Consider the following 23,556-nt stretch of genomic DNA (forward strand, 5'->3'; position numbering starts at 1 on the left):
AGAAGAGGAAACGTAAAAAAGAAGATAGGATATTAAGCCTTCAAGTCACCTTTTATAGGACAATGACTACTCTATGGACACTTTCAAAGGAGACTCACTGCTTGAAAATAATATCAGCATCACTGGACAGATTATTATTTTCTAGAACACTCTATAGAGAATAGAAGTAAACCAAAACAAACAAAAGCAACAGCAACAACAACAACGACAACACAACTACAGTTGGGCACAATAGTGGCTTTAATCCCAGCACTCAGGAAACAGAGGCAGGAAGGTCTATGTGAGTTTGAAGACGGTCTGGTCTACAGAGTGATTTCCAGGACAGCCAAGAATACAGGGGGAAACCCTGTATCAAAAACAAACAAACACCCCAACAAATAAATTACTTTAATTCCTTGGCCCTCATACTACTGACCTTCTCCTAAAAGTAGACTCCTGGAAGTGTTCCCTGTGGTCAGCTAAGTTCCCTTTTGAATATATGCTAGCACAGTTAAGTCTCTGGAATATATTGCAGCAAATGAATCTGCTGATTTACTAAGGTAGTTTTCTAACTTAGCTGACCACAGACTCATTTTATTGCAACCATGTCCACAGAAGAGACATTTTATGAGATACACTGGTAAAATGCTACTTTAAAGAAATACTGGGTTTTCAAAAATTCCAATCTTTGTCTTTATAATTTTAACTTGAAACGTCGCTTTGTACTAAATTGATTATTCAAATGTGTTTACTACCTGCATTTCCTCTTTTGTGAAGCTGGCTGCCTCATCTCCCAATTCATGTAGATACATGCAGTCAGGCTTTGGGCACTGCATGTTCTTTAAGAAATAACTGCAGTACTTTGTTGTACCTAAAGATGCCTGTAGGAAGAAGAGGGAGCAGGAGAAAGAAGACTCAAAATATGAATTGATACCACAATGTGAATTTCCATGATTAATGTTTTTACTTCACCTAAAACGAGACACAGAATAAAACATGACTAAGAGCACTAAAAAGCTGAACTATTACATGTAGATACGCTGTAGACGTTTACTTAGAAGATCTAAAGAAAACAAATATGGTTTCCAGAATTTACAAATTCAAATCTTCTCTAGGCACCTGTTCCAAATTTAAGTTGTTCAATACAAAAGAAGAGTGATTCCTTTTCCTAACTCTGTCATCCCTCTTCCATTTACATTGGTTGGGATTAATTGCCTAAACCAAACCAACTTATCTTTTTCTGATGAGAACAGTTGTATTTTCATAAAATAAGAAAAACATGAAAACCAAATTTTTAAAGGATTATCTCCTAAATAATGTGTATTTCCAGTAAATAAAATAGGGCCCTACTAAGTTAGTACTAAATAATTTGTGTATTACAGATTAGTATGAAAACCTAAAAGACAAATCTTTAAAGTATATGCCTTCAAAGTTACCATTTAAATGCCAGATACTTCTCTGCTTTCCAATCTTATCCCTTCCTCTTAAAAGATAGGGGGAAAAAAAAAAAAAATCAAGAGAAACGTCTTACCTTTAGTGTCCTGCCATCTACTACCACATTGTTGACACACTGTATTGCTCTGAGAGCATCTTCTGACCGGATATACGTTACATAAGCACTGGCACTCGGACCCTAAAGCGAAACACATCCCATTCCACTGTTATTAGTTTCAAATTAATACTGAAAAAGAAAAGTATTTTACAACCTGCCTACAAAATTCTAAGGGTATTTTGTTACTACTACTGTTGTTCATGATAATGGCAATCAATAACTAGAAGTAGTAGTTTTTGATGTTTCTTTTTCTAGCTCATTAAAAGCTGTAAGCGGATTATAACACAATTTTTTTAAAAAAATAGTATCTTCCCTTGTTTTATTTTTTCTTTTCTCCTATTTTTTTAAAGTAGCTTGACAGGCTTATCCAAGTTCCAAAAAAGTTTAAAAGTGAAACTTTAAAATTTAAACACACTGTATCAAAGTAAATACTCTAAAAAATAAATACAATTTGGACAAGTTGTTAACTAATGCCAGTATGACGAAGTTGCTCTATTAAGTTTTTAATATCTAAACTTTCTGATTACAAATCATTATCTAATGGTCAGGTTGCCTGATAGCAGACTAACTCCCCACCACCACCCTTTAATCCCAACAGTTAATTTTTGTTTTCTATTTCCCTCTCATTCTGACAAGTAATTCACTGTAAGTCCTGAGGGAATCAAATAAACGTAAACTTCCCCCAGCCTGTCAAGAGCGGTTACTATACTGATTAACTCCTTTGACCCTCGAGCTTTCTGACTGCAGAAAGGGAATTTTCCTTCTGACGTCCAGTCAAGCCCAGACCTAGGGAGGAAAGGCAGAAGTCCCTGTAATGCATTACCTGTGAGCCTGCATAGGATGTGCTATTATTGATGACAACTTTATGTATTTTACCAAACTTCCCAAAATACTCTGGTCGTTTTAAAACCTATAAAAGAAGAAGAAATAATGCATAAACTGTCTCTGCTTTAATCATTTTTAGCCTTATAATGGGGACACCCACCATTCCTTGTAAATGAAAAACACAACGGTAATTTTTTAAAGTTTCCAATTAATGTAACTACCTCCTAAGAGCATTTATGTAGCTAAATTACAGGATTTTTTTTTTTTAATCTAAGCGTTATTCTTTTTGAAGCACTCTATAGGAACTAAGACTTATGAAGTTTTGCATTATTATGTTCTAATATTTGTGTTAGTAATCTATGGGATATTTCCTTCATAGAATTCAACTATATTGTCACTAAGAGATGATTTTTATGAGGTAGCAAATGATCAAAATTATATTTAAGAACAGAGAAACAAAGAACAGGCATAAGCAATGACATTTATGTCTCATAAATCTATTGCATATTATACTGAGGCACTGTTTATAAATTCCAAACACGTTAACAGTGTCCCTCAACTCTCCATGCTTTTCAATTATCACTGTGTATCATTTTCTGTATCAGCAAATGTTACTTTGTAATTGTCTCATAGGTTGTTCCCTCCCCACAATCTTTACTGCTAAGTTACATTTGGAAAACTTACATTTCTTCGTCTAATTACCTAAGTTACTTCTTAATGTGTCCGTCCCTCATATCTCTCTCACCTGTTATTTTGTTATTTGATTACTACAGTACCTTTAAATTTTCTTACAAACTTACATAACTTTGGTTTTGGTTAATATGATCAGAATTTTACATGATACAAAATCTCTCCCATGACTTATAATTACCTCAACATTAAATTTTGTTCTTTTTCTAGAACTTTACACACAACAACCACTTTCTCAATGAACAGTCTGTGTTGTGTCATTAATTCTTAGCAGTATCCAACTTAATGCACACTAATCTCACTATAGTTTGGGCGTTTACAAATATAAGGTTATGTACAGCCAATTTTAATGGATCAAAAAGTGACTACACTGAGTTTCCACTTTTTTTCCGCTCTTGACTGACATCAATAATAGTAGCTAATGAAATGGCACTTCGTCCCCATTCTGTTTCAGAGTTAAAACATGGAGAAGAAAATTGTCTGCGAGGGGGCTTTCTGGCCAGTAGAATTTGAAACTGAATTCAGTATTCTGGCTGGAAGAATGCCAATTCAGCTAATAGCCTCATCACTAAAATACCTGCCCCCAAGGCTGGCAGCACACAGCTGTTCTGCGTCAGCAGCTCTTACCATACATAAGTGAGCTTATAGCAACCGTTCTCAATAAAGAAAGCCCTGAAAAGGCCACTTTAGAGATCTGTGAAAGTTTTATTTGGGGGAGACATTAAAGAAAGAAGGAAACAGCCCTAGCATTCAGAAGATGAAAGCCAGGGATTCTTCCATGGTTCAAACTAGGCCTAGCCAACAGTGGTTCCTGTATACCTTCTGAATGTCCCGTAAGACATGCATGTAGCTATGAAGCCTGTTTAGAGTTAGTTAAGGGAAGCTAGAAAGTTCCTCTTATACCTAAAGTATTTCCTCAGTTTTGAAATAAATTGAATTTATAGATAATATGTAATTAAGAAGTTATTATACATACTTTGAAATTTTACTAGTTGCTTTACAGAAATCCTATCACTTCATGGTTAGGTTGCCAAAACATACTGTACCAATCTGTAATTTTAACTGCTGCATTTAGTGATTCTACCAACTAGATGGAAGGTGATTTGTAGTGTAAAAATACTACTCCAAGAAATGTAATATTAACACAAGTCATTTGAGAGACAAGTTTAAAAAGAAATTCAGATTCAATAGGTCTAAGGCAGAGTCTAAGAACTGACATAGTAAATTCCAAAGTATACTGACGCTTCTGGCTTAAAAGGCTATAGATCACAGGTTAGTTCAAGAGTGCCTATGCCCAAGCACTTACATGCAGAAAGGGTCTTTTCATCATTGTTTCCTGGACATATATGTCTTGAAATATATAGGGAGAGAGATTGTACCATCAAAAGCTTATTTCTACGTGTATTAGTGATTATCTAAAACACTGAATTGTTCCAGTTAGTAAGTCTTTTCAAGGAAAGTGGAATTTCTTTTTGAGATTTTGTTCATAGTTTTAGTTTTTAATCTAAGTGTCCTATTCATATGTATACTTCTTGTCTCAAGGAGTTCTTCTTCCTTGTCTTTTGATGATATTATATGCATGGATGTTTTTATTTTTCTCTTTTCTGAAACATATGCTGTCTCCTGAAACTGGGATACAGACATCCCACCTGGTACAAGAGCACTTAGGGCACAAGGGGGGATCAAGGGCTTAGACTATCGCAAGGAAACCTGTGTTATTTTCATTAAGACAAAAAAATCCAGAGTGTTGGAGAAATGGCTCAGCGGTTAAGAGCACTGACTGTTCTTATAGAGGTCCTGAGATCAATTCCCAGCAACCACATGGTTGGTGGTTTACAACCATCTGTAATAGGATCTGATGCCCTTTTCTGGTGTGTCTGAAGACAGTGATAGTATACTCACATACATAAAATAAATCTTAAAAAAAAAAAATTCAGTGGTGTATGTGGCCGGGGAGGTAGTCTGTCATAAAGTCATGCAGGTCCTTCAAAGGGATTTGAGTTTTACTCTGATTAAAAAAGTGGAAGAAGACTGTAAGAAAATGAAGAGTACAATCTGTATGGCTATGGAATAAGAGTATAGTCTTACAGGTGTACAGGCAAGGGCAAACTCAGGGGACCATTATTTAGGAAGCAGTGGTGCCTGTGTCAAATGTTCTTGATGGGTTGGGTTAACTGAGGTCATTAAGAAAAAGGTGGGTAAGCCGGGCGGTGGTGGCACATGCCTTTAATCTCAGCACTTGAAAGGCAGAGGCAGGTGGATTTCTGAGTTCGAGGCCAGCCTGGTCTACAAAGTGAGTTCCAGGACAGCCAGGGCTATTCAGAGAAACCCTGTCTCTAAATAAATAAATAAATAAATAAATAAATAAAAGATGGGTAACATTTCACTCAAGAGCAGTGGTTTCTGCTTGTACAATGGAAGTAATCTGGGGGCTTTGGGAAATTATCAGTACAAGTCCTTCCCCAAAATACTCCAATTCAACTACTCTATACCACACAAGAATGCATAGTAAAATGCAAATGAATGTGATCTAACAACAAAAAAGGATGTTATATACAATATTAGTTTGTAGACAATGAACCACTTTTGGTGTTGAAGACCACTGGTTTAGGGAAATATTCTCTGGCAAACGACTTGATATTAACACCTTCATGGCAAATAAGATAGATATAAAATTATATCTGACACGCCCATCTGATAGCCAAAATGGTACATGTCATTATTCTATTACTGAAAACCTCCAACAGCTTTTTACTGCCTTTAGAATAAAATGTACACTCCTCAGCACTCTTGGCAAAGCCTTCAGAATAACTAAGTGCCACTCAACCTCCCAAAGACTTCAAAAGAGGTCTTTCTCATTCAAAAACACTTGGGCATTCCCTGTGCAGGAAGCACTTTACCCCAAAGGCAGTGAAGACCAGTATACTTTCCCAGCAATGGTCTGCTGCTATCCCTGTGTGCCACTAAAGCAACACAGTGCTCCTCACCCAAGACTGCTAACCTCTGCAGATAAGCAGGCACTGTTTTGTATACTCTGCATACTCAGTGTCTTACACAGTGCCTTGCATGGTATAGGTAATCAGTAGATTTTTAAATAAAAAACTTAATCGTGTTAGTATCAAGTGAAAAGAATTACATAAAAATCTAGGTGTGGTGGCTCACAAAACAGAAGGCTGAGACGGGAATTTTCAAGAGTTCAAGGCAAGTATTCAACAATAGACTCTGGTCTTAAAAAAACAAAAACAAAAACATGGATGTATACATCAATAACATAAACTAGGCTTTTACAGCAAAGGAAATGCAAAATTTTAAACATTCCATATTAACACAAACACACAAGTTTGGCTAAACAACTGATAAAAGGAAGGCAGCAATATTGTTTGGGGACACAGTTAAATATTCATGGACACTACAAAGAAGAATAAAAGATGGCAATCAGACGCTGCACAAGTGAATAAAGAATGGATTACCAAAGCAGCCATCAGGACAGAATACACCCAAATAGGAGACCTTCCTGCCATAACAAACAAGCCACTCAACTGTCTCTGCCTCAGTTACTAGCTTAGAAATGAAATGGCTGTGAAGACTCTTGAATGTTCTCTAGAGCTACAACATACCTGGGACACTACTTGACCTTATTTGCTGTCTAGCTCATACTATTAATTCTCAAAGCTGATCTTAATTATCTTTTTCTTGGGGAGGATTTGACGGTTTTGCTTGTTTTTGTATGTGTGTACATGCAGTGCCCTCAGAGTCAGAAGAGGAGTCAGATTCCTTGGAACTGGAGTTAAAGATGATTGTGAGCCACCATGTAGGTGCTGGGAACCAAACTCAGGTCCTCTGCAAGAGCAGTAAGTGCTCTTAATTGCTAAACCATCTCTCCAGCCTCCAACTTCTCTTTTCATAAATTCTCAGGAATGGGTGAGCACTTGAATTCTGTCTTCTCCACTAGCCTGTAAACTTGCTACTGAGTATAGTCTGGCTTGCTACCTAATTTATCTTCAGTATCAAACATTGTATGTATTCACAAAATTCAAAATTTAATTAGGAATGGATATCTCCACAAACCTAAAAGTTTAGGACTTTTAAGATATATAATTACCTCTTAATTGTCATCCAATTATCATAGCTCCTAATTTTTTTTCTATTGACTAATAAAAGAATACATGTGATAATCTACTTCTAAATGTGGCTCCACATTATTTATAATACTAGAGCTAGTTAAACTAAAGATATATAAACAAAAGGTAAATTCACACCCAAAAGCTCTCGCATCAAGATGGAGGTCCCAGGAAGTTACTGAAGTAGCAATTTCAGAAAGGCAAAGTTATCAGGAAGTTAGGGAAAAGTAACAAAGAACACAAGTGGGCCAGAGCTCCAGCTTCCCAGATGAGAGCTCTAGCTGTGCACACTGGCCAAGCTGAGGGAAGGCAAAAGAGAACCAGCTCCAAAGTTATCTATGACCTCCACATCATGAATGTACATGCCCTCAAAAGCGTGTGCGCACACACACATACACACACAGTAATAAAACATTTTCCTAAAGGCAGTACTGAATGGGACAAAGAGACAAATTAGAGCAAAGTTTTAGCCGTGTTCAAGGGAAGTGGACACAGAAGAGGTGGGATTCTGTCTGCCTGAAGAAAGCAGAAAAATGGAAGCTTACAAACAAAAGGGAAGAAGTGACTGCTGAAGTTATATTGTGAGTCTAAAATGAACTCTTTCCTAAATATTTCCTTTTCTGTTTAAAATTTTTTATTTCTGTTTCTTGTGACAGGATCTTACTTCTTTAGCTCGGGATGTCCTGGCGCTCATTAAGTAGCCAGGTTAGACTCAAACCCATGACCCTCCTGCTTTAATATCTCGAATGTCCAGATTACAGGTATGAGTACTTGACCAACCCCTTTGCAGAGAAGCAGGTCTCTTGATTATGATATAAAACACTAGCACGTTCCCTGGACCTAGAATCCTAGGTGTGTGGTAACAGCAGAGAGCAGGAAAGAGGAGTGAATGTGTACTGTGGCACATGTGTGGAGGTCAGAGGACAGCTTGGCTGAGTTAATGCTCTCCTACAATTCCATGGGCTCCAGGGACTGAGGCCATGTCATAAGGCTTCCACAGCAACCACCCTTACTCTCTGAGGCATCATGCTGATCCAGATCCTAGTGATTACTGAGCTTTATCCAGTTCTAATGCTCATGAGGCTGTTCCACGTAACAGCTCCCTAAGATTCTCTATTAATTCAGAAGAATTTTAAAACCTTAGTACAAGCTCATCAATCAGTGTATATATATTTTTCTAGTCTTTACAAAACAAGACAGTTATGGTTAGATATGAAGTTATCCCCCAGAAGATCATATACTGAAGGCCTGGTCTGTAGCTTGTAGATATGAAAACTGGCCTGGGAGGCAGTGCAAGCTATGTGAAGTGGGTCCCATGCAGATGAAGTGGGTCTCTGAGGTGTACCTTTGAAAGGTATCTTGTTCTGCCTTTTCCCTACATGAGATGAGTAGCTAGCTCCCTTTGTCATACTCAGCTTCTGGAAGGATGACCTATCTAACCTTAGGCCCATAGCCATGGAACTAGCTAACAATGAAAACCTCAGACAGAAACTATAAACCAAGATAACCCTTGTGTTAGGTGCACTCCACTACCCAGCCAGGGATGTGCCACAGTTAGGAAGAAGCTGCTGGAAGTGGCCTAAGAAAGTGCTCTACTAGCCGGGTGTGGTGGCACACGCCTTTAATCCCAGCACTCGGGAGGCAGAGACAGGCGGATTTCCGAGTTCAAGGCCAGCCTGGTCTACAAAGTGAGTTCCAGGACAGCCAGGGTTATACAGAGAAACCCTGTCTCGAAAGAAAAACAAACAAACAAACAAACAAACAAACAAAAAAAGAGAGTGCTCTACTACAGAGCTAATCCTTAACATCATGAGGAACATGACCTCAAACTTACTTCAAGGACTCATTTTAGAAGACGCCCAAATTCAGCTCTCTCCTACTGAAGCAAACATTCTAGGTGACACAAGCTTCAATTTTCCTTCCCAACAATCTTGTAAGCCTTTCAGGGTATAGTGGAATTAAAAATTAACAGATGAATATTGAAAGCCTACAAGAAAGCATGAGCTCAGAGTAACTTTGATAGCCTAACTGAAGGAGGAAAGAGAAAGGATAAGACCCACCAATCAGGGACGGAATCACAAAGGACTTGGTCTCACCTTTCACTTCGTCAAATTCTCCTTCTTTCCCAAAATTTGCTTAGAATGACAAAAGTAAAGAATGATAATACAGAACAACAGTTCTGAATGAACAAGAGTTACTACTTGGGGAGCACTGAGATAACTTAGCTACTAAAGGCACTCCACTCTTAGACCTGCTGACCTGAGTTTGACCCCAGAACCCACACAGTGGAAAGAAAGAACTGAGTCCTGCAAACTCCTCCTCTGACCTCACACATACACTGAGACACACACACAGACACACACACAGACACACACACAGACACACACACAGACACACACACACACACACACACACACACCCCAACTTGAACAGCTGGTTAAGATTTCCTATTAGGGTCAAGTAACTTTGTCTTCAATTAATTGGTCCACACAGCCACAGGAAAGGGGAAAAGGGAAAACAAAACAAAAAAACAAAAAAGCCCAAACCTAGTCACAACTCATATTAGCCTTAAGGGTGACAGGATCATTACCATGTCACAAGCTACTATCACTAAAAGGATTTTTAGTTAAATTTTTAGTTTCATGAGGAAACTAAAACACAGGAAGATTAAGACATGCCTAAGGTCACAACTGGTCATTGGTGAGACAGGGTTTCTCTGTGTAGTCCTGGTTATCCTGGAACTTGCTCTGTAGACTAGGCTGGCCTCAAACTCACAGAGATTTACCTGCTTCTGCTTCCCAAGAGTTGAGATTATGAGTGCACCACCACCACCTAGCTATGTAAACTGGTTTTTAAACATTATTAAAAATTATTAGTACTATTATTCATACTTTCTCCAAAACTTTATTATTTTCAGAAGAGTCTTAGAATTTATCAGAGCCAACTATTATTCTCAAATAAAACGGGCAGACACAGTAAGACTATGGCACTGACAGTGAAGGCAGAAGAGGACTTACTTCTGGGTCTGCTAGGCGCTGTGACAGACCTACAACAAACACAAGGTTTTTTTGTACAACACGTACACTAGCCAAATGTTTTCGATTTTCTGAGATTTTCTGTTTTCTCTCATTTTGTTTCTGTTTTTTCTCATTCTTTATCCTTTGCAATTCTTCCTGGGAAAGTGGTTTGTAAACTGCTGGGTCTTCTGGATATGGCTATAAATAAAACAAACAAGATAAAAGTCAACATTAAATAAATAGAAAACTGAATAAATGATAAATATCCAATTCTGAATAGCAGGTGTGTGATTGTTAGTTTCCCTTCTTCCGACAGTTTCAACTGCTTCAAACTATATTTTTATTTAATAAAACTTAAAAGTTCTAAAGCTTATTTTTTAAAGCTTAACAGAGACCACATTTCACACAAATGTCTCAACAACAAAACCAACTACTCAATCTTGGTATTCTCATAACACCTTGCACAGTTCTTTGATAATTATATTACTAAGATGCTATATAAAAAGGCAAACAAAGTAATTCTTTCAACAAAATATGGATTTTTTTATATTATAATCAACAAATATTTAAGGACATCCTACTATATGCTAAAATATTCATTTATATACTTGTTTGTATGTACAGGTATGTGTTCATGTGTGGAAGCATTTCTTTGGGGCAGAGTTTTTCAGTGAATCTGAAGCTCTCCAGTGGCTATCCTAGCAGGCCAGCAAGCTCTAGGATCCTTGCCTAACTCTCAGGTGCAGGGTCATAGAAACATTCCAGTCTTTTACATGGATGCTAAGGATCCAACTCTGGTCCTCAGGAATGCACAGTAGGTACTTGACCTACTAAACCACATCTTCAAGCCCATATCCTTTTTGGCCCTGTTTTTTGTTTTTAAATATATTCCTAGTCTAACAGGAAGAAACACAGAACATAAATATTTAGACTCTGGCTCAAGAGTTCAAATTTAGTTCTATTATTATCTAGTCATAAGCCCTTAAACAACTCAGTCCCTAAACCTCACTATTCTCATGTATAAATTACAAATAATCCTAATAATTGATGTAAAGATTAAATAATACTCATAAAACAATTATCATTGTACCCTCAAAAAAAAAATGAGCAATCTCTATGTTTTTGTCTTTTTCTTCTCACAAAGTATTTTCCTTCTTACAGCTAATATCAGAGTCACTGAGGGAACAAGAATATGGAATCAGAGTGCCAGGCTTTCAATTCCAGCCAACCCGCTCTAAAACCTTATGACCATTCTGACCTAGCCTTCTCATTTGTAAAATGAGAATCACATTTAGTCAGAGGGTTTCTGTGGAAGTAAAAGTTAAAATATGCCCCACACAAGTAAGTACTAAAGAATCAGTTATCAGTACTACTAATAATGCAATAAATGAAAGGCAGTTACTTAAAATGAAGTAAAGATCCCAGGGGTGATGTGATGATTAATTTTTCAATGCCAATCTGATACACCTCTGGGCATGCCTCTAACAGTGTTTCCAGAAGGGACTGAGAAGGGAAGGCCTATCCTAATGTGGATAGCGCCGTCCCATGGACTGGGGTGCACAACTAAATAAAAAAGGGTAAAGGTCAACTGAGTGCCAGAATGCCCCTCTCTGCTTCCTAACCCTGGTAAACACCTCTCTTATTTAGTACTAGAAAACTGAAGCACAGTCACCCCACACATGACTACAGACCATGGTTTTCTAGTTCCATATGATCACATCCAAACTCATTAGCTCTCAATCATTTCAATCAGTAAGCTTCAAGATTGTGTCTATCTCCTTAGTCAGAGAGATTTTATGACTTTATAGATGTCAAATAGCTAGTTAACACAACAAAGGCAACATCTGGCCTTGGCTCTCAATCCACTACCTTTAAAGATCACACGATGTTTGCTTTAAAACCATTCACTCATACTCACAGGGAAAAAATTATACAGTTCATACTGGATAGTACAAACCTATGAAGCAGAATAAAGTGGGTTTGAAGCACTTACCTTTCTACATGCAGGACAAAGCCCATTCTCATCAGTGCGAATTCGATGCCAACAAAATCGGCATATCTGGTAGCCACAGGTGCAAGGGAAAAAGTTAATATCATCTATTTCCAAGGGCTCCATGCAAAGAGGGCATTCCACAGGGTCTTCCTTTGCATCAGGACTGCGAGACATCTTCACGTTTATACGACAGCAGCAAAAGTTTATAATAATTTAAGGGAGAAGGTAATTCAGCACTGAGAGCTAAAATAAACTCTCAAGACCTGCAAGAAAAGAAATTTAAAAACATACCATTCACTACAGGAAAAATACTAACTTTTTGCTAAAATCATGGATAGATTTCAGAAATTTTTTACATATCAAGAAAAAAAGAACCGGCATTATTAAGTTTCAGATGCAAGAGAGATGTAAAAGAATTCCTGTTCTGTTCTTTTTCCAGCTAAGACATTTAATGCTGATCTAAATCCTGTTTATAACACATTTTAGGAAAAATAAGTAAAATAAGATGCAGCTTCAGCTTTAAAATAACCTTGAGATGAATGGAATGGCTCTGGAGGTAAGAGAGAGCCTGCTGACCTGAGCGCAGTCCCCAGAGCACACCAGGGGAAAGACAACTCCATAAGGTTTTCCTTTGACCTCTACACACACACCATGACACGTGCATGCCCGTATACTCATGCTCTTTCATAATAATAATAAAAAGTTTAAAACCACGCAGACTGAACTATCTTTCATTTAAAAGCTAATACTGCCACCTATGTAAAGGAACATAACAACTATGATATGCCAAAATGTTTCACAATTTACAAAGGGAACCAATAAAAATGGGATTTAATCACAGTTACATACTAATATCATCTGGTATTGGCAGAAAAATAGTTTGAAACTAAACAAGCACAGCATAACTGTTTACAACCATGTAATACTATGCAAGTAAAAAGAAACTGCTAAGCAAATAGATTTATAAAACATTCCTATAGTAAGTGCTACAAAAAGCCTGTAAGAAATCAGACAGAGAACAAATGGATCTTTCTATTCAAATCATGCTTTGTGAAATATGAATTCTTTTTAAGTTATGGAACCATAGTTAACAATTCCATGCTAAAAGTATGTTGAAATCACTATTTGCAGGTCAAACTGGAAAAGCTATAAACTAATCTACATATTGATGTAATTCCTTATCAAAATCACATCATAATGGTTTAAAAACAACACACATAATATGACAAAGTACTTCTAAAGGTTACGCTGAAGAGTACTTGAGAATTAACTGTCATTTTTGAGGGAAAATATGATGATTAGCCTTACCAGATACTCATCTGTCTTGGATCAAGCTATAATTTCTTACTATAACTTCTTACTATACAAAAGTACAGAAAACATTAAAGAAACTAAAAACTAAGAAAATAGGCCCATGGGCCGGGCGTGGTGGCGCATGCCTTTAATCCCAGCATTTGGGAGGCAGAGGCAGGCGGATTTCTGAGTTCGAGGCCAGCCTGGTCTACAAAGTGAGTTCCAGGACAGCCAGAGCTATACGGAGAAACCCTGTCTCGAAAAACCAAAAAAAAAAAAAGAAAATAGGCCCATGGATAAATAGTAAAATTTTAATTTCTAACAGAAATCATACTACTAATCGATACAGATAGGATGAATCATTTTATAAATAGTAAGAAACACTGGTACATTTATAACTTACACTATAATAAAATAAACTTCTGTGCAGTAGTGGCACAAGTCTTTATCCCAGCACTCAGGTCTCAGAGTTCGAGGCTAGTCTTGTCTACACAGAGAGTTTCAAGGACAGCCAGGACAACATAGAGAAACTACATAAAGAAACATGTCTAGAAAAGCCAAAATAAATAAATAAAATAAAGTAATACTCAAAGCTGACTGGACACTTATCTGGTATAGTAAACTATTAAAAAGTTAGAAATACAAATAGGTCAGTTTTTTCCCCCAACTTAAGCCCAGTTCATCCAAAATGAGATCCCATAAAAAGATACAGTTAAAACAAGAAAAAAGAAAGAAAAAAAAAAAGATACAGTTGACTTACTAACATGAACAAAATTAAAGACAAGTAACCTAGGTTAGGTTCATAGCACCCACATAATAGCTCTTAAACATCCATAACTCCAGTTCCAGAGGCTCCAATACCTTCTTCTGGCTTTGAGGGCACCAAGCACACATAAAATCTTTAAAAGTAGACAGACAGACAGACAGACAGACAGACAGAAAGAAAGACAGCAAGTGGATAAAAGCCTTATACTGCCTATGAAAGAAGCTCTTCTACATAAATACTTACATATACCAAACATTATATTATGTTCAGCAATCATTGTATCAGAGCACAATACTGCCAACATAGCATCCACCAAAGGGGAGCTGATTACTAGGTAGTTAGATGAAGCAATAAAGCTGGGAATGCTTACAATCACAGCATGGGTAAGCAGAGGCAGGATGATACAGGAATGCTGCTATAGGGCTATAGTGTGAAAACCTGGCTTTTAAAAAACAAAGAAAGAAAGACAGCAATTTAGTAAGTTTGTTTAAGCTGACTTAGAGATCTATTCTTTATTAAGGCTTTAAAAAGAACAAGCTGGAGAATTACTATCCAACTCTTTCTCTATATAATAAACCCTGTATATATAAACTTGGCTTGAATTAAAAGACTGCATCTATTTATATTGCACTACAGACACATACTGCAAATTACAGCTTTCTAGAACTATGTATGAAGGAATGAAAATCCTAAAGAAGTGAGTCACAAGAAATGCATGCAAATAGTATGTGTTATTTATTCATAGGGTCAGAGATAGTTTGCTTCCTCTTTAAGTGGTCTTCTATTTTTGAACTTGTAGAAATGAATACATGCTTTTCTAATAGGAAAAACATTAAAACTTTATAACTAAAAAACAAAAAAGAATAAAATGATTGATGAGACCAAAACCAAACCAAACCAAACCAAACCAAAAAAGCAAATGTATAATTGACAATCAACAAGTCCCTATTAATGTCCTCTCAGAAGGCAGCTAGGAGTTTAAGAAATTAAAGGCTGAGCTAGATGAAAGTATTATTAAGATAAAATCAAATCTGCACAGAATTAAAGCAAAGACTAATAAGTGTAGTACTAATTAGCTTTCTACCACAATTCTGCAAGTTAAAAGAGAAAGCTGCTTGTATCAGTTATTTTCAATTCAGAAAAAAATAACAAGTGGATTCCAGAGAAACAACATAAAAGAAGGGCATACCTGTTTAAAAGTCTGTAAGGATGGAACCAACCCTATACTTGAAAGAACTGTGTCCAGGTAATGATAATTTTTCCTTTAGTTAGCATGGACTTAGAGTCCATAAGTATTGTTGCTTATATCAATTTACAGTTTATCAGTAGCGAAGAACAAAATGGAAAATATTGATTCAAGAAGAAACACTAAATATGACGCATGCTTGTGGCCACAAAGACTTGAGAACCTGAAGCCCAGAGGATTTTCTGAGACCAAGAGGTCAAGAGAAGCAACTAGTGAGGCATGGGGTGGTGATGAGAACCCACACCATGATATGCTGGCAACACCCATAGGCCTTCAAAAGGCTAAAGCAGGAGGGCTGCACTGAGTTCCAGGACAGCCAGGCTACATACAAGGATCAAACTGTCTCACATCAGGGTATCGATAACTCTAGCCTGAACCTCCAAGCAGTTTTTGTTTTAAACCATGCTTAACACAGTTAAATTCAACCTCTTTCTTCATCCAAATCTCTCACCAACCCCTCAGTTTCAACTCTTAAATTCTGACCACAGAGTATGCTGCCAATCAAGCGTTTTTCTTTTTAGTAAGCGATTACTGTAGATCCATCCATCTCTTTTTTTTTTTTGGTATCAAAATATTATTTCTGACCAGGCATGGTGGCGCACGTCTTTAATCCCAGCATTCGGGAGACAGAGGCAGGCGGATTTCTGAGTTCAAGGCCAGTCTGGTCTACAAAGTGAGTTCCAGGACAGCCAGGGCTACACAGAGAAACCCTGTCTTAAAAAAAAAAAAAAAAAAAAAAAAAAAAAAAAAAAATCTTTTTTTCTTTTTTTATTAGATATTTTCTTTATTTACATTTCAAATGTTATCTCCTGTCCTGGTTTCCCCTCCGAAAAACCCCCTATCCCATCCTCCCTCCCCTGCTCACCAACTCACCCACTCCTGTTTTCCTGTCCTAGAATTCCCCTATACTGGGGCATCGAGCCTTTTCAGGACCTCTTCTCCCATTCATGTCCAACAAGGCCGTCCTCTACAATATATGCAGCTGGAGCCATGGGTCCCTCCATGTGTACTCTTTAGTTGGTGATTTAGTCTTATGATTGACATCCTGCCTCCACTTCAGTGACATGAAAGTGAACACTGTTTCATAGGAAAGTCTACCTTTTCAACTGTTTTGGCTGAGTGAAGCACAGGAAGGGGGAATAAAGAAATGTAACCTTGAGACAGAATTCATAAACAGCAAAAATAAGTTATCTACTTGTGATTTTTAATATAGATCTGAAAATAGATCTTTAAAATTTCGTAAGCAAACACACAGAATCAAGTTCATATATGGAAATTTGATGGAATGTTCAGTTTTATTAGACTTCTTACTGTTAAGCAGTCATTCAGGATAAAATTAAATAATAAAATATTTAAGAGGCCTAAAACACAGAAAAGCTATTAATCCTTTAAAAATAAGGAAAATGTTTTTATTTTTCTCATCTTTCTATTGTGACTCAGTAAAATCTAGAATTTTAAGTTTTATAGCATTAAACTAAAAATTGTAAGATTAGAGAGATGGCTCAGTGGTTAAGAGCACACTGGCTGCTCTTCTAGTGGACCAGAGTTCAATTTCCAGCACTCACATGACAGTTCACAACTCTTTGTAACTCCAGTTCCAGACACACATGCAGGCAATATGTCAAAGTACAAAATAAAAACAAATTATAAAACCTTCTGTTCTATGCAGGACTAATTCATTGCAGTACCAATAGATGTGGCTCAAGTGAGCAAGAACCATGGGGATGAGCTAGTATGTGGGGGGGAGAGAGGTGAGAAAGAGAAGTAGAATGGTTTGTGTACTATGAAGGGAGGTAGAAGTGGAGATGTGAGGGTGGAGAGGAACACCCTGTGAGTAGCCTGAGCTGAGGCCATGGTGATGTTCTGGTCCATGCTGCTGCCAATGGTCATGTCTGAGTCTGGGGCCCTGCAGCAGCAGAGGTCTACTACCACCAAAGACCAAGAGTATGTCCCTGGTTGGGCCACCATCTAGGACAATGTTATGTCCAAGGACTGTGCAGAGCTGGGCTCATCCCAAACCTAGGCAGTGCAGGAGAACTGGCCTTGGTGGCATGGATATGGAAGAGCTGGCTCTGCCCCTCAAAAGCTATAGTATTCAGGAGGGATGGCCCCACCCTGCATCTGTGTAGGCCCAGAAGAAATTGACCACTACACTACTCAGCAAAGTAGGCCCACACTTCACCTCATGAGCTCCACGCCCCTCAATTGGCATCGTGGGAGAGCTGGCCCTAAGAGGATGAGAGAGGATGAGCTAGCCCTGCTCTTCCCTGGCCTCTCAATAGCATAGGAGTGGGAGAGCTGACCCTTGTGGCACAGGCCCAAGAGAGCTGACCAGTTGACCAACTCAGCTACCATCCAGACCTAGATCCAGGGCTTTAAGTTACCTCACCCCAACATCTATTTACCCCATCTATGAATAACTGGGGGCCAGTCCTGCAAAACTGAAGTTGCAGGCAATGACACAGGTCAATGAGAACCCAGTACTGACAGTGTAGCAGAAGCCAGAGGCCTCAAACCAAACCAATGACTCAGTTCAATGAACAGTTGTAAATAAACTGGGCAAAAGGGTATACTGTGTAACTCACTACAGCTTCCATGACAAGATTTTTGTATGTTTTTGTTTGTTTGTTTGTTTTCTTTTGGAGGGAGTTTGCAAGAGTGGTGGGAGGATATGGAGGGATAAGGAGAGTGGAATTGGGGTGCCTGGTGTAAAATTCATGAAGAATAAAGTGGGGGGAAAAAAAGTTGTTTACCAAATTTATAATTCACATACAAAGTCTCAAAGTCTCAGAAGAGTCTCAGAGTGTTTCCAACAGTATCTAGGTATAGACATACATATTGATGCTTGAGGTACTCCTGAGGTGAAGGCAGAAGAATTGTTGAAAGAATAAGGCCTACCTGGGCTACAATATCTGAATGTCTCAAACATCAAAAGAAACCTTTTCTCTAAACATAATAGCCAGGAGTTGTGTACACTCCTATAATGCCAGCACCTGAGAGGTAGAGACCAGGCCAGGCTATACACAGCAATATAGTGTCAAAATCAAAACCCTAAGGCTATTACACAGAAGTTCAGGATTTGCCTAACATACCCAAGACCCTGGGTTTTACTCCAGCATAACACAGTAAATTAAAGCAAAGCAAAACACAACAAAAACTAACCAAACAAACAGAAAAATAAGGGCTACTTATACCAAAAAAATAGATGGATTCTAACTATGAGACACATTTGTCTATCAACAACCATCCCCAAACAAAAGAAGTGAGGAGAATGCTGTAATTCATGGCAATGCAAACCTATTCAACCAGCTCAAATGTATAAAGGAACAGTCAATACATGGCTTTTAATATTTTTTAAAGTACCACCACTGAGAAACAGCATCCAACTGATTGGCTCACAGACTTCTGTACTATAGCTCTAGGAGATCCATTACTCTTCTCTGGTCTCCATGAGTAGCCATACACATGTTCACATACACACAAATATAAATCTTTTTGCCAGTCTTTGTGACATGTGCCTTTAATCTCAGTACTTGGGAAGGAAAGTGCCATCCTGATCTACATAAGAGTTTCAAACCTACACACAAAACTAGATCTAAAAACAAAAAACAAAAGCAAAACAAAAAACCAACCAAACAAACAAACAAAAAAAACAAAAAACAAAAAAAGGAAGAGGTGGGGAAGAGGAGGAAAAAAAAAAAAGTTGGGTGGCACATGACTTTAATCCTAGCACTCAGTAGGCAGAGTCAGGCAGATATCTGAGTTCAAGGCTTTCCTGGACATCAGAGTGAGTTCCAATACAGCCCAGGATACCTAGAGAAAACAAATGGAAGGGTGGAGGGAAGGAAGTCGGAGGGAAGGAGGGTGGAGAAGCAAATTCCACGAAAAGCTCAATGTAGAAGCATACACTTGTATTCCTAGCATTCAGGACACTAAGGTAGAATTACTAAGATTTCAAAACCAATCTAGGCTAAATAGCAAGATCTTGTCTCACATAAACAAAAAATTTTCACAAACTTGGAAGAAATTTGATGATTAGACAAGCATCAAGAAATTATAGTATTACTTACCTAATAAATACAATAAAAACAAGACCCTTCTGAATTCTACATGGTTCAAATATCAGGTACCATTATATCCCAAAATATTCATAAATACTAGTTGAAGATTTTCAAAATGTTAATGTTGGAGTCTCAATGTCTTAGTTAGGGTTTTACTTCTGTGAACAGGCACCATGACCAAGGCAACTCTTACAAGGATGACATTTAATTGGGGCTGGCTTACAGGTTCAGAGATTCAGTCCATTATTATCAAGGCAGGAGCATGACAGTGTCCAGACAGACATGATGTGGGAGGAGCTGAGAATTCCACCTCTTGTTCTGAAGGCAGCCTACAGAAAACTGGCTTCCAGGCTGCTAGGAGAAGGGTATTAAGGCCCACATCCACAGTGACACACCTACTCTAACAAGGCCACATCTCCTAATACTGCCTGGGCCCAAGCATATATAAACCATCACTCTCAGTAAACATCTAAATAACCATACTACTCATATAAAACTACAAATAACACTAAATTTAGAACTGGGTGAAGTTTCATATGTTAAAGAAGCAGAACAATTTGTCAAAATGAAGCCCAGTATTTTGTAGAAAAAAATAAACTAGTAAAATATAGAAAAACTAAGGCCTAGTATATGGGGTGGTTGGTAGAGTGCGTGCTTATAAATAACATATGAGGCCTTGTGTTCAATTTCCAGCACTACATTGACCGGGTATAGTGAGTGCCCTGTCTGTAATCCCAGCATTCAGGAGATGTGGACAGGAAGATCACAAGTTCTCAGAAGCTCATCCTCAGCTGCACTGGGATTTCAAGGATGGCTTGGGAGATCTTGACTCAAAATACCACAGCTAAAAAATTTTGGTGGTACAAAGAAAAGTAAAATTGAAAATGAAATATAAACAGTGAGAAATGAGAGTTCAGAAAAATGAAGGTCTGGAAAACAAGTTTTAACAAAAAAAGTTAAAAAGTGGTGAGTTTGAAATAATAAAGAAAACAGTTTACATGACAAGAGTGGAGAGAAATGGGAAGACAAGAATGAAGAGCAAATACCTGAAGTGAACAATGAAAATTAAGCTGATATTTAGTTACTTACAAGTATTTATGATACTTGTAATACTTTTACTACTACTAACAAACTATTAGTAAATTAATAAAGTAATATTAGTACTAATATTAATACTATTACATCTGTAAAATAATTATAATCTTTCCATGTTAAAAACCATTATATTTCATTACATTACTATAAAACTACAGTGTACTAATAAAGATAATTAAAAATTAGTGCTATAAACAGTTACAATAAAAAGCTTTAGATAGGCGGGTGTTCGTGGCGCATGCCTTTAATGGGATGCACTCAGGAGGCAGAGGCAGGCAAATCTCTGAGTTGAAGACCAGCTTGGTCTACAGAACTAGTTCCAGGACAATTAGAGCTATACAGAGAAGCCCTGTCTTGAAAAGTCAAAAACCAAAACAAAACAAAACAAGCTTTAAATAGCTGTAAACTATGCTACTACACTTAAAAAATAAGAAATAAAAATATAAATATTAAGAAGAAATAACTTAAAACTTTCATAGTGACTATAACATTAGTACTATTATCTCACCAATGTTCCAAGATTAGGTAAATTATGTAAATTGTTGGTAAGACCCACCATACCTCTAGGAGCATTAGTGAACAAAATGTGGGGGATGGAACAGAGAGATGATCAGCAGTTAAGAGTGCAGGATGGGCCGGGCGTGGTGGCGCACGCCTTTAATCCCAGCACTCGGAAGGCAGAGGCAGGTGGATTTCTGAGTTCGAGGCCAGCCTGGTCTACAAAGTGAGTTCCAGGACAGCCAGGGCTATACAGAGAAACCCTGTCTCGAAAAACCAAAAAAAAAAAAAAAAAAAAAAAAAAGAGTGCAGGATGCTCTTGCAAAGGACTCATGTTTCTTTCCCAGAATGCATGCAAGTTGGGTAGCTCAAAACTACCTGTAACTCCAGTTTGAGGATAATGCCCTCTTCTAGACTCTGATAATGCTCACATTAACAAAGACCATGACACAGACATATATAATTAGAAAAATAAAAATAAATCTATAAAAAAAAAAATCACACTTCAACAGAGCAGTATATAAAAATATATTAGCTAAGCACAGATCCACATTCATGAGAATCAGTTTCCCTGATGTTTCTAATAACCCAGATGACAACCCTATTAAGAAAACTTGCTCTAGTTAGAAAATTAGATTTATAAGATTATGTTCCTTAAAAGGCTAAAATCTTATTATATTGAACAATCATAAGCATGCTGTACTTTGTACTTAGCAGTTAAAATGACAGAAGTGGAAGAGGGACAAGAACAGGGAAGCAGAAGAAAATAAAGCTAGAGGAAACTAGACAGTCAATCCAATACTAAAATCCTAATAAAGAAACTTAACAGATTTAAACTAGTCTAAGCACAGGACTAGCAAAATCAAATCTGATCACATTATAGGACTCTCAGAAGTGCAAGGGTTTTCTTAAGTCAAAATTATGCGTAACCTCAATAGATCATAATAAATTGTATCTATCTCAAGAAATACCCAGACTTAACTTTCATGCATGTAACTTCATCAGTGGTAGACACAGATAGGCAGGTCCCAGAGGCTCCTTAGTCAGCTGGTGTAGTGGAAATAAAGAAGCTGAGATTGAGTCAGGGTACCAGTGTCAAGGGAATAGGATGGAGAATAATAAAGAAACACACCTAACATTCTCCTCTGGCTATCACATGTCACACATGGGTACATGCACCCTCACACAAACACACACAAAAATTATAAAACTCTTCATAATCCAGGGATAAAAAGATAACTTTTCACAAGGTAGCTGATATGTACTCTAATACAATGTAAAATTACAACAATTACAAATTCTATCATTAACATTATTTCAGAACTATGACCATGGAGAGGAGGAATAGAGAAATTACATTATTACAGATATAACAAATATTTAAAAGTATCAATAAATAGTAAAGAAACTGCATGTTAGTAAATTTAACATTAAAAAGAAAATGCCTAGATACTAGGAAAGTAATTTTCTAAAATGGACAGAGGAAGCTAGACAATAGTGACACACCTTTAATCCCAGCACTCAAGAAGCAGAGACAAGTGGATCTCTGAGTTAGAGGTCAGCATGAGTTCCAGTCAGGGGTACACATAGAAACCCTATCTCCAAAAAAAAAAAAAGAAAGGGAAAAAAGGAAAGGAGGAAGGAAGGGAAGGAAAAGAAAGACAAAACAGTTATCCTCTATATGTTAATGTAATTTAATTTGTTCTAAAATGTCAACTATCAGGGTTGGAGAGAGCTTAAGAGAACTAGGTATTCTTGCAGAGGACTGGAATTCAGTTCCTAGCACCCTACACCAGACACCTTAAAACCACCTGTATCTCCAGTTCCAAGGAATTCAACACCCTTTTCTAGCCTCTGAGGACACCTGCATGCCTATGCACATACATGCGTGCATGTTCATTAAATAAATAATAAATATTTAAAAAAACATATCAAACTTAGACAAGCTCTTCCAAAGAACAGGGGAAGAGGAAACTATTTAGCAAGAACCATCAGATGAGCATAGTAGGTAATATTTCCAATCCAGCAGCACTTAAGAGGCAGAGGTAGGCTTGCTAGTGGTGGTCCAGGCCTTTAATTCCACCACTCTAGAAGCAGATGCCCAGAGGCAGATGCAGAGGCAAAGGCAGAGGCAGAGGCAGAGGCTGGGGAATCACTGAATTAAAGGCCACCCTGGTCTACAAAGTGAGTTCCAATATAGCCAGGGCTACATAGAGAAACCCTATCTTGAAAAACAAAACAAAAAAACAAAAACAAAAACAAAAAGAGGGGAGTTGGGGGCAGATTCAGAAAGATCAGGAGTTCAAAGTCATCCATGTTTTACATAAGACCCCATCTCCAAAACACAAACATATTAAATTTTGAGTAAATTAAAATAAAAAAGAAGGGGCTGGTGAGATGGCTCAGTGGGTAAGAGCACC

General features: G+C 37.5%; 1 protein-coding gene across 6 annotated transcripts in view; it reads right to left on the reverse strand.

Moving 5' to 3' along the window:
- Cnot4 (CCR4-NOT transcription complex subunit 4) overlaps positions 1-23,556 on the reverse strand; it is a 101,409-nt gene that overhangs the window by 43,929 nt on the left and 33,924 nt on the right. For all 6 annotated transcript variants that reach the window (XM_021190158.1, XM_021190156.1, XM_021190157.1 and 3 more), the window contains exons 2-6: positions 12,178-12,440; positions 10,185-10,382; positions 2,355-2,441; positions 1,511-1,612; positions 735-860 (exon numbers count right to left, since the gene is read on the reverse strand). In XM_021190158.1, coding sequence (XP_021045817.1) covers positions 735-860; positions 1,511-1,612; positions 2,355-2,441; positions 10,185-10,382; positions 12,178-12,351 — 687 coding nt within the window. In that variant the 5' untranslated portion in view covers positions 12,352-12,440. The remainder of the gene's footprint in view (positions 1-734; positions 861-1,510; positions 1,613-2,354; positions 2,442-10,184; positions 10,383-12,177; positions 12,441-23,556) is intronic.

Source organism: Mus pahari, chromosome 2 (genome assembly GCF_900095145.1).
Source record: "Mus pahari chromosome 2, PAHARI_EIJ_v1.1, whole genome shotgun sequence".
Classification (NCBI taxonomy): Eukaryota; Metazoa; Chordata; class Mammalia; order Rodentia; family Muridae; genus Mus; species Mus pahari.